Here is a 12,332-nt window from a genome sequence, read left to right as displayed (position 1 = left end):
AATTCATAAGCCCTGGATGCCCAGAAAGTTTCAAAACTGACCCATAGGCTGCTAGTCGATGTTAGAGTTCAGGGAATTCTTAAGACTTCGGGATCAGAAAGGAGCTACTTATATCTGGGGTGTAGTGAGTGGTTTGAGGGGGGCTGGCTACCCTGATCCCAACTTGCTCCACCCACAAGCCCCCTCATCCATCTCTAAGGCTGGGACCCAGGCCAGGACTGAGGCAGGTCTCTCTGGGCACGGAAGCCTGACAGCATTGGTTTTGCTCCTTGACCAAGAGGCAAAAACGACAATGTAATGTTGAGGAAATGAACGTGAAACAGAAACAAGAGGCTTTAGTTCCAGGAAGTCAGCAATGAAAGGTAAGTGTTGACATTCTTTGAGACTCACTGTAGGCTATGTTCTGTGCTGTGCTAGCCAGAACTCAACTATTTACTTGAAGTAGGACCTTGGGAAAATCCCTCTCCTCTCTGGGCTGCAACTTCCTCATATGTAAAGTGCATCTGGCATTAGTCAAGACCCTTCGGGCTTGACATGCTATGGTTCTAGGTGTCCAGTAATCTATCACCCAGAGGTCAAAGAGCTTGAAGATATGTGGGGAGAGATGGGGAGGAAGGACTAAGAAATGTCCAGTAGGAGACCTTGTGAGTTCAGTTAACTGAAAGTGGGGAGGAAGAGAAGGGAGTAAGAAAATAAAGCGAAAAGAGGGAAAAGCAAAAGTGGGGGAGATAAGCAGAGAGAAAGTATGAAAGATAGGGGTGGCTGCCACAATTACCTCAGGGTTCCCCAGGTACATCCCGGCCAGGTTTACTTTGTTAGGATGGGGGTGGGGGGTGGGGAATTGTATTTTCCAAAGAGGGCCGTGCTAATATTACCACCCTACATGTTCTTTTACAATGTGATCTTGCCATTTCCCTATCAAACAGTCAAGTCTAGTTCCTCTCCCTTTAAATGTGGGCTGGCCTTATGACTTGCTTGTAACCATAGAATGTGGTAGAAGTTATGCTGGGTGACTTCCGAGGCTCAATCAGAAGCAGCTTCCACTTGGTTATGTTGGGACACTTGCTCTGAGGGAAGGCAATCTGACTCCCTGAGACCATCATGCTGGAGAGGCCACATGTAGGCATTCCTATTGATAATCCTGGCTGAGCCCCACATTCTAGCCATTTCCCTCAAGGCACCAGACATATGAATGAAGCTATCTTTGACTCTCCAGACCAGACTACTGATCAACCTCACTTGTTACCACAGGGAGCAGATGAATTGCATAGCTGAGCCCTGCCCAAATTCCTGATGTAGAGGAATCTATGAGATATAAGAAAATGACTGTTGTCTTAAGTCGTAAAGTTTTGGTTTGTTATAAAGCAAAAGGTACTGGAACAGGATGGTAGGAGAGGTTTAAATATATAAGCCCCCTTGCAATGAAAAATCCTTAAAAATGTATAAACAAGACTTGCAAGATTTCAGAGATGTGTGAGATTTCAAAACTAATTTGGAAGCCAACTTTTAATCTTGCCTATTAAGGACATTACAACAAAACTAGTGTTTTCTATAGGTCACCATAGTATATGTTTAAAAAGTATATTTTACCATGAAAAGGGGAGAAAAGTCACTATGTCTCACCAGAATGGATAAAATGAAAGAGATGAGCAATATCAAATGTTGACAGCGACATGGAACAACCAGAATGGTCATATAAAATGGCACAGCCACTTTGGAAAATAGCTTGACAGTATCATGTAAAGCTGAACACATGCATATATTCAATTCCACTCCTAAGTATATGCCTAACAGAAATTTATGTATATTTTTACTAAAAGATCTGTAAATAAATGTTCATAGCAGCACTATTCTTAATAGCCCAAACTGGAAATAACCCAAATGCCCATCAACAGCAGAATGAATAAATAAATTGTAGTATATTCACATAATGGAATACCATATAGCAATGAAAATGAGTGAATTATTGCCAGAAAAATCAAGGACAAATCTCATAAATATGATGTTGAGGGAAAGAAAACAAAGAGTATATACTACGTGATTCCATTTACGTAAAGTTGAAAATTAAGGAAAATTAATCTATGGTGTTAGAAGTTAGGATAGTGGTTACCTTTTAGTGACTGAAAGGGGGACTTCTAGGGGTGGGGTGATGTTCTGATTCTTCACTGGGTGCTAGTTACATGGGGTTGCTCACTTTGTGAAACGTCATCAAGTGGTATACTTATGACTTGTGCACTTTTCTGTATGTATGTTATACTTCAAAATAAAACATTAAAAAACAGGAGGAAGGATGTGATCTCAAAGCAAAGGATAGGTCTTTAAGAAACTAATTAGGGCTTCCCTTGCCCTTGTGCTCCTGGAGAACTCAGCTCTGCATACCTCTCACCCTGGATTACAGGTTCCATTTGCAGTAATGAAGATCAGGGGTTCAGGGGGGTTATGCAGCATTCTGGGTCTCTCCTCTATGTCATGGTCTCATTTCTCCTTCCAGTCTCATTTCCCATGGCACCCTCATCCCTCTCCTCACTTCCCACACCCCACTGTATCCCCTAAGCACAGTACACCCTGGACATGCTGCACATGTCTGCCATCTATGAACATCTCCCAAGCCCCCAAATCTCCCAAGTCTTTCTTTTTCTCCATTGTGCTGTTTCCTCTGCCAGGAGCGCTCAGCCTGTTATCTCTCTGCCTTTCTCTATACTGCCTGAGGCCACCACTACACTTTGATTTGTGTTACTAGTGTGTGCGTGCGTGTGTGTGTGTGTGTGTGTATGCGCAAACATCTTCATGGTCCCTGCTTTCCCATCTTGCCCTTAGTAGGTGCTCAACAATTGTTTCTCAAATGACTTCCAGGCTGCAGAGGGACCCCGACACTAACTCCACCCCACTCCTATTCTTGGCGGTTACTCATTATCCCTTTAGTTGGAATCCCCAGCCTCCCAGGGGACCTTTCTTGCAGCCATTCCACATTCTGCCACTCCGGTGCAGGGACATAGAGCCATGCAGCCTGGATGAGACACATCCTTGTTACCAAGACCCCCCTGCCTCCCTCACCTCAGACCTCTGGCATTAGGCTAATTGTGGTGTGACAAACGGTGACTGCGACATCCTCAGTCCTGGCTCCCCTCATGCAAGCACCAACCTGCAGTACTGAGATGTGGCCACAAGGGGCTCTCCCGGGCGACTCTTTGCCCAGTAGATGAGGGCTCTGTGGGAACTCGTCCTGCCCAGATGAACAGGGAACCGCTCAGGGGTCTCTTCTCTCCAAGATCTCCAAGTGCTGAAGCCCCACAGCGCCCCTTGGCTGCCTTATCCTGATTTTTTTCCCCCTTAGCCATCTAGAAGCTGTCGTTTTATATCTTCACACATTCCTTCTTGCTTTCCCATGAGCCTCTCTTCTCGCCACCCCTATTACTGACCAACAGTCACCACAGGGGGAAGACACCTCCACTTTTGTCAGTTTCACCCCTTTTAGATGAGTGCTGGGCCTAAATCATGAGCTCCCTGTCTTTCAGGATGTGGGATGGAAAACTGTCCTGTTTCATCTCTTCAACATCTCTTGACTCCGTCCCCTTCTGTCTCCTCACTGCCACCCAGGTTCAGGGCTCCCCATCTCTGGCCAGGATTAACGGAACAGCTTCCTGGAGGATCCCCTGTCTCCAGACAGCCTCTTCCCATCAATCTCCACCCTGAAGCCAGGGAGATCTTTCTCCTATCAGGTACTGGCCGTCAGTGGCTCCACAAGTCCCGGACATTGACACAGCACCCCAGGCCCCCCAAGATCCAGCTGCCTGATTCTCCACCCTCATGTCCCTCCTCTCCCCTTGCCCTCCAACCAGCAATACTGAAATACTTGTAATCGCTTAACACACGTGATGTTTCAAGCCTTTGTACTTTGCACACGTTCTTTTCTATGGCCTGATGCTCTCCCCACCCCTCCCCTGCACCTCCTCCACCTTTACCCTTGCTCACCATACTTCCTCCACCTGGCAGAGCCCTATTCATCCTCAAAACTGCCAATTCCTCTGGGAAGCCTTCCCTGACCCCCAACTCCTTCCCATGCCCCAGAACCCCTCCTCTGAATGGATCCTGTTCCCCGAACATGCATCTCTCATTGTATCTGTGACTCGGAGTTGTGATAATTACTCACACCTGTCCTGTTTCCTCCACATCTCTGTACCTCCATGCAGGACCCCAGGGCTGGTACATGGTAGGTGCTACAGGAGAGGTGTTGCCCTGGGATTGCTCCCTCTCTGCACCATCACCTCCCACCTTGAGCAAGTTCTCTAAATGCTCTGAACTCGCCCATTGGATGATCTGCAAAACGGAGAGATGTGAGAATCAGAAGAGGGTACCTCCGTTAAAGTACTTTATAAACAGCCAAGTGCTATGCAAATATTGTTATTGCATTTTCTTCCTCCAGACTCATGTTTACCTGCACTTGCCTGTGTGTAACTCATAAGATCAAAGGAATGTGATGTGATCTTTTTGTAATTTCCCCACCTTGAGTCCAGGGAAAAGCTAGTCACGAGTAAACCATTAATTCTCTCTCCCTGCAGCCCCCCGGACTTCTCTGAAGCTCTGGGTTAATGATTCTGAGGTTGTTTTCCTCACACGGCCAATTTGTATCTAATCTTTGGCATGTTCCCTTCTTTCTTAAGAATAACTTGACTCACTCCAATAATTCCCCATCCTGGGGTCAGGAACCTTGTTTTGCCAGAGGAAACAGTGGATGTGTGTAGGTCCCGGGCTCTCCTCCTCCCTCACTAAGGCCCTACCCCATGCCCACCGTTCCCTCTACTAACAGAAGAGACCTGTCTCCACCCCCCAGGATGAGGTCTGTGAAAGTCACAAACTGTGAAGGCACGAGCAACAAGGTTGCCATGACCTAACAAATACTCTCCCTCACTGAAGTTGAAGGATTTGTTTTCAAAACCCCAGATGAAGCAAGTTGCTGAAGATTTGGTGTGGAGTAACCATTCTGAGCCTAGCTTTCAAAAGATTAATTCACAGCCAGGGGAGGACTGGGCTGCAGAGAGAGGCATCCCCAGTCAGGAGTGGTCCTTGGAATTCCAGGCGGGAGGTCTGTTTATGGCTGCAGTGCAAGTCACGCCAGAGGCTGGGGATTGAAGCCTGGGAGGCAGACGCAGCTCAAGGGTGGTCTGGACTCTTGAGATAAGGCCAGCTAAGGACTATGAGCTCACTAAGTTTGAAAACCAACTCACAGTGGCTCGCTACCAGGAGTCTCCCCAGCCCCACCCCCCCTCAATCCAGTAAATTTGCTCATCTCTGTGGAGTTTTGGAACATGGTGGTAAGAACGCTGATGTCTCAGGTTCTTGTGCTGGCCCTGCCTCCTTAGACTTGTTCACTTTGCCTCATCCCCACGTCGGTCCCAGACAGGGCTTTGCATAAAGTAACGGGCTGCTGGCTCACTGCTCTGCAGAGGTCCCACTGTGTGGCGGGAACAAGTTACCTTCTCTGAGCCTCAGTGTTCTCATCTGTAGAAGAGGGGTATAATTCCTCCTTTTCCTAATAGCCAAACAAAGGTTCTTGTAATAATTTACCTGAAAAAAATGTCATTTAAAGAGACCAGGCTAGCCCTGGTGGTCTAGTGGCTGAGATTCAGTGCTCTCGCCGCCTCCATCCGGGTTTCATTTCCTGGTCAGAGAACCACACCACCCATCTGTCAGTTGTCATACTGTGGCAGCTGCATATTGCCATGATGCTGAAAGCCATGCCACTGGTATTTCAAATACCAGCAGGGTCACCCATGGTGGACAGGTTTCAATGGAGCTTCCAGACTAAGACAGGGTAAGAAGGAGGACCTGGCCACTCACTTCTGAAAAATTGGCCCTAAAAACCCTATGAATAGCAGCAGAGCATTGTCTGATGGAGTAGCTGGAAGGTGAGAAGATGGCACAAAAAGACCAGGCAGGGTTCTGCTTCGCTGTACATGGGGTTGCTAGGAGTTGGAACCCACTCGATGGCACTAACAACAACAAAAGAGACCAGCCTTTTCAGACATATGACTTATCACCTCTGGGCATACACAGGAGTGAAAACATAAGGGGAAGGCATTGGTTAAGGTATGTCCGAGGCAATAACTTCATCACAACTGCCGTGGCGATTGTAGGACCACTCTGATTTTGGAGATATTAAAACATGAAAAAAGTACAACACCTACGTACCCACCACCTTGCTTAAGAGAACAATTCCCAACAGCCCTGAAAGCCTTGTGCTTACCTCCTTGATTTCTTGCCTTTCCACCCTAGAGAAAACCACTGTCCTGAATTTGGTGTTTACCGTTGTTTCTGTCGTTTTATCAAACGTGTAGCCTATGCAATATATTGTTTTTGAACTGTTTTGTAAGTGGAATTATATCCTATTCTGACTTGTTTTTAAAAATTATGAGAAGTTTATCTATGCTAATGTGTGTAGCTGCTGTTCTTTTTTCACTATTGAATATTCCTCTCTATTCATATCCTACTGTATTATCAATTCTGTTGATGGAACTTTGGGCTATTTCCAATGTTTTGCTATGAAATTATTTGTGCTAGAAACATTCTCATGATTGTCTCCTAGAACACGTGTTTCTCCAGGAATGAAGAACCTAGGAATGGAATTGCTAAGTCTAGACAAGAGTCCGCCCTCTTCTGATGGCCAAAGAATGCAGCTGCCCCTCTTCCCTCCCCTGAATAGCCCGAGGGGATGTGAGTCCTGTTCTTGCTTTGCCTGTGGACCTTCTCGGGGGGGGGGGGGGGGGGGGGGGGAGAAATATTTCTAAAAAGGACAGGGAGATGGTGCAGGTAGAGCTTCCCAGGCCATTGTCTGACTTTCAGCCATGGCCCTGGGGAACCAAGCCAGAAAGGAATTGAGGCAAGATGGAGCACTCCTGTTGGTTCTGCTGAGCACAAGTGTGAGGTGAGGCTACTCTTGACTGGACACTGGGGTCTCAGGCTGCAGCACAGCTGACATCACAAAATCCACTGTGTGGTCACTCCTGGGCTGCAGGACATAAAAATTCAGACAGAATGCAGCATGCCATTCTCAGATTGTATATTTCTTTATTTAAACTGCAGTAAGGAAAGTTGGAATAGGCTCTCCAGGGATATTTCCCTGAGCCCTGGTCCCGTTGCAGCTTCCAGCTCTGGTCCTACTAAGGGGCTTCAAAGCTCACTGTCTCCACCATTTCAGATGTCACACTGCCAAGGATCTCCTGCCCCTGGCCACTCTCTGCTGTCTCTATGATGGCCTCCATGCTGTTCCTCTCCACTGTCTCAGTCAAGATGTCCACGCCTTTATCAGGTGGTGAGGCCACTGTTTTTGCAGTAAGATTGGCTTTGATGTGCCTCAGGAAAGAGCTGAGCCTGCTGAGTCTCTTGGTTGTGGAACCTGAACTAGTTGTAGATAAGCTCCTCCCTGGTTTGTGAGACTCCTTTGTGATGGGAGCACGGCTGATGCCTTTATGCGTGGTGACACGCCTGCTGCCCCCTGGGCTTCTGCGGCTTTTCTCCTTTCTGTCATCTCTCGAGGCTCTAGGGCTGGCTAAGGACCTTCTGGATGGTTTTTGGGTTATCTTGTCTCCCCCTGCCTTGTGGCGGCTTTCAGCTGCCCTGAGGTGACCAGAGGTCCTGAGCGCTCTCTCCTTTTCCCTTCTCTCCCTTCGCTCCCTTCTTCCCTGGTGGGCTTCATCACTGGCCTGGGATGCTCGCCGTTGTCTTCCAGCCTGGTCACTCATGTGGCCTTCCCTTGGCAAGGTTGAGATGAGCGGTTCCTCAGCAGTCTTGGCGGTAGTTTCTGCTCCTGCGATTGCCACCGTGATGCCGGCCTCCGGGGAGAGGCTAGTGGACATGCTGGAAGTACCCTCTGAGGACTTGTTTGCAGCACCTGCCAAAGCCATTTTAATGCTCTTTGGGGACGTGTTGGCAGCGTCCTCAACGGCTATGCTGGTTTTGCTTCCTTTGGTGGCTGTGGCTGTGCTTAGCTGTTCAGGGGCAGGAGACTTGATTACTGCCAAGCTCAAATCTCCTGCTGTGGGGCCTGCTGCCACCCCTGCTGCTGCCGCTGCCTCTGTCATTGCCCCTGCTGCTGACTCTTTGTCAAGCTCTGTAGGTTTTGTGTTTGGGGTGGCTACATCGGGCATGGTAGGGGGTTTGTGGGAGTCATGTTGGGTCCCCTCCCCCCCAGCAAAAGCTGCAGAGGTGGCCCCAGCCACCTCAGAGACCACGTGGAGGCTCCTGATGCTGCCCTGCTCCTGATCCCCTTTTCCTTGGAAGTCCGCCGCTGCAGGGCTCCTGCTGTCCTCTTCCTCATGCATGCATATCATGTCCTCCGTTGGCATGACATACGTACTGCTGTTACCGTCCACTGGTGGTCGCAGGAGGCCAATTAGCTTTTCCCAATAGGCAAAGAGGTCTTCCCGCGCATCCAGAGGGGGACACAGCTGCAGGTAGCAGGAACGGCCAGTGGCGAACTTCAGACGCAGCTGTTGTTTCTCACGGTCGTGAATGGAGATCCTTACAAACTTCAAGGGAAGGAGCCTGGTGAGCTCTAGGGTCTTTGTAGCCTTGCGGCTTTTTCCCTTGGTGGCCTGGCCACGCCCGGCGTGCTCTTCACAGCCCGTGGCCGGGCGGGCCAGCAGCATGATGTCTGGTAGTGAGAGGGTGGGGCTAGTGGAGGCGATGCCCACGGTCACCATTCGGACACGGTTGTGCACATCGATCACTTCTCCCCTTCTGGTGATCTGGATGAAGTCGCTCTCAAATATAGGTGCGTACCTGAATATGTCGTATTCTCCCTTGTGCAGTTGTCGCTGCAGTTTCCCCATGGCGGTGTTGAACATGCCCACGCTGGAGCCACTCTGGGCCGTGTAATATGGTAGCAGGGACTCACTGGTCATGACTGTCTTTTATCATGACAAGCAGCGCTGGCAAGGCAGGTCCGTGGGTCTTTTCTTCCTTCGCGTTGCTCGCAGAGGAGGGAGCAGCAGTGCTCCCGTGTCACACAGGTGGCTCTATGGCAAGTCTCTCCACCCCACCGGCCCCGCCCCTTTGCCTCAGAGCCTCCCAGAGGCAGGGGCTGGGGTGGGAGTTCAGACGATTGCCGTGGGGATTCTGTAGGGTACCTGGACCCCAGACTGAATCTCTTCAGGTCTGTAGAGATGTACAGCCTCTTATTTTTTATCTCCCTGAGAGGCTGCTGCGAACTGCAGTCCTGGAGAGAGAAGTGTCCACTCCCTAAACTCCCTGCGCGGCCATATTTATCCTCTGCTGCCCTTTATGACCTGTCACTGTTACATACCCCTTTGTTCTCATCCCTCAGGGACCCCCTCAGGGTAGGGCCACCATCCTCCCCTCAAACACCCCATCGACACCACAGAGGACAGGCCCACCCTGCCGGGGACTGAGGTGGGTAGCGAAATAAAAATTGCTTCAAATGGGAAAATTTTGTGTGGCTGCTTTTTTTTTCCTCCTCCAAGTTCGAAAGATTCAGTAACTGGACAAAATCTATAAGAATGTAAGATGATGGCATAAATTGAACCATTTGAGCTCATGGTTTAATTTTATTGAATAACCTAGAATTGGCAGTCTTAGTCCTTAGCCTGTCCTTTCATAAAATCTCAGCAAACATTGATGATAATGACTTTTAATAATAACATTAAAAATTGCTTTCCCTAGGTACCATGCTATGTTCTTCACATATGCTGGTAAGAATCCATTGAGTTTGGTACGTTGCTACCGTCCCCATTTTACAGGTAAAGAAATTGAGGTTGTGTCATTGCCTAAATTCACAGAACTAGTGGGAGTGGAGGCAGTATTTGAAGGCAGGTGTAGCCGATTCTAAAGCCTCTGTTCTGAACCACTACAGTACTTTGCCTCACAAAGAAAGCTTGGGCCAGCCAAAGGTTTTCAAACTGGACTGATTTAAATACCTTCAAGAAGACCTATTTGCTGCATTATTAGAAGCTGCATAATTCTATGTGTGTATATGTTATGGGGAGAACCCAAGACAACTGCTTCAGACAGAGGCTGGGCTGAATTGGGGATTAAATTATCCAGGGGGGTCGCCTCAGTTCCTCCCCTCCATTACTCTTGTGCAAACAGCCTGTGTGTGGAAACCTAGCTATTCTCTCTTAAGACCTCCAGTTTTCTTCCCTCCTCCCCCAGTGAAATGGGGAGGGAGTAAACCCAAGATGTAAGCTTCAATTCCAGGAGCCTTCCTAACGCCCTCCTGTGGTAATCTCCCTACCATGCAGAAGTGGTTTGGAAGCATCGACACCCATAGAGAGCATGTATGATTGTATCCCCTGCCTTATTGCCACTCCCACAGAGCTAGCCACAGAATAAGTGATTTCTAAATCGTTACTTGAAAGTTCTGAGAAAGACCCCTGCTCCCAACTCTCTTATCTCCCAGTTTGATGTCATGCCTGAAATCCTACCTTAGAGATCTATTCCTTGGGGGTGAAGGCTATCTTTCTGGTAAAATACACACACATCCATCAACAGATGAACGGATAAACAAAATGTGGTCTATCAATGCAGTGGAATATTATTCAGCCATAAAAAGGAATGAGGTACTGATACATGGTACAACATGGATGAACCTTGAAAACATTATGCTAAGTGAAAGAAGCGAGATATGAAAGGCCACATATTGTGTGATTCCATTTATATGTAATATCCAGAAGAAGGAAAACCAGAGACAGGTGTTAGATTAGTGGTTGCCTAGGGCTGGAGGGAGGGGAGAATGAGGAGTGACTGCTTAATAGATACAGGATTTCCTTTTGGAAAAATTCTGGAACTAGATAGTGGTGATGGTTACACAATATTGAACCGAATGCTACTGAGTTGTACACGCTAAAATGGTTACAATGATAAATTTTATGTTATGCATATTTTATCACACACACATACAAATATACACTCTTGCTCGGAATGCTTATAGTTAAAAAACATAGGTTTCAGCTTTAGAAAGATCAACTGTGTGACCTTGAGCAAGTTACTTAGCGCTCTACTTCCTCACCTGTAAAATGGCATTATTAACAGTTGCTGTGAGTGTTAAATGAGAGAATGCATGTAAAGTGTTGAGCTTATTGTCTCACTCAATAAATGTTAGCTATTATTAGCATTAGTTCTCAACTGGCCCTTTAAGCCTCAGTGTGAATTCCTTCCTGTGAGCAGTTTTTGATCAGATAAATAGAGAAGCTTCTGGGGTTACAGGCACCATGAGAACACAGAAGGATGCTCAACAGGCAGACTTGGCCTCCTCTGAGGTTGTACCTCGAGCAGATTCATGAAAACACTGTTCACTCCACAGAAAACTGCTTGAACACAACCAAAGAGTGTAGGATGGGGAAGAGAAGAGAAAGTTTGGTATGGGTTTCAAGAGTTCATTCAAAGCCCATGGGGAGAAATTAGGATAAAGATGGAAAATAGCATTTTAGCTCTTGGCAGAAAGTGAAAGTTTCAATTCCAGAACCCGTCCTGGGCCAGAACCCTTGAAAGCTCTTTACTCTTGAATTAGATGTCAGGCCAGTTCAAAAGGCATGGGGACAGGATGAGGGCAGGAGAGAGGAGGGAAGGAGTGAAGGAGGGAGGGCTTTCCATGCCCTGCCAGTGTGACGTCACCACCCCAGTAAGATGCAGCCCAATGAAAAGACATTGTCCAACTAGGTGTCTGACTCTGGCGAAGGTCCCATCCAAGTTTATTCTCTCAGACCCCCCCAATCTTCTCTCTCTGCCAAATGTGAAACAAGATGAACTAAACAACGTAATGGTAAACACATATTCATCCTTCTTTTTTATTAAAGTATCAAAACATAAGCTTGGCTACAGAAAACAAGACTATATTTAATGTATTTCTTAAAAGAACTTAACAGTTCCACTAACCATATACAGTGCATTTCTCAGATCAATTTTTCTTGCCGTAGCCACTACCCCTTTCCATCCTCTCCAATCCATTGTCCATGGCAGCTTAAAAATTGTCTTGAATATCATAACGACTGGTTGGTGGCATCTATACCCACACCAGGGGGTAAATGCAAGGAATTTTTTCCCCTCCGCCAAGATAAGGAAAACAGATTATTTCCTGAAAGAAGTGGTGAATGGTACTTCCACCAGATGGCTCTTTACAGATTAGGAACTAGCCCTGATGTGCAATTAAAGCAGCAAAATTAGGACACTTGTGTTACAGGTGCTAGTGTAAAAGAACCATACATGAGTTCAAAGGAGCATGTACACCATTCGTGTGCGTGAATCTAATGTTTAAGGAAGCCCGTAGCAGAGTAGCCAATTTTTATTTCTAGCGTGTGAGTGTTACATGTGTGTGCAGG

General features: G+C 47.4%; 1 protein-coding gene across 1 annotated transcript; it reads right to left on the bottom strand.

The window, feature by feature from the left end:
* Positions 1 to 7,048: 7,048 nt before the first annotated feature.
* Positions 7,049 to 8,900, bottom strand: GARIN4 (golgi associated RAB2 interactor family member 4). The gene has a single exon (XM_058538066.1). It carries the CDS (start codon positions 8,898 to 8,900, stop codon positions 7,158 to 7,160), a length of 1,743 nt encoding a protein of 580 aa, XP_058394049.1. The 3' UTR covers positions 7,049 to 7,157.
* Between the last annotated feature and the right edge of the window lie 3,432 nt (positions 8,901 to 12,332).

The sequence above is a fragment of the Diceros bicornis genome, chromosome 4 (genome assembly GCF_020826845.1).
Source record: "Diceros bicornis minor isolate mBicDic1 chromosome 4, mDicBic1.mat.cur, whole genome shotgun sequence".
Taxonomy (NCBI): domain Eukaryota; kingdom Metazoa; phylum Chordata; class Mammalia; order Perissodactyla; family Rhinocerotidae; genus Diceros; species Diceros bicornis.
This window is presented reverse-complemented; position numbering and strand designations above follow the sequence as displayed.

Bases quoted from the DNA above. Each gene is read 5' to 3' on its own strand.
- GARIN4 (XM_058538066.1), bottom strand. From the start codon at position 8,900: ATGACCAGTGAGTCCCTGCTACCATATTACACGGCCCAGAGTGGCTCC.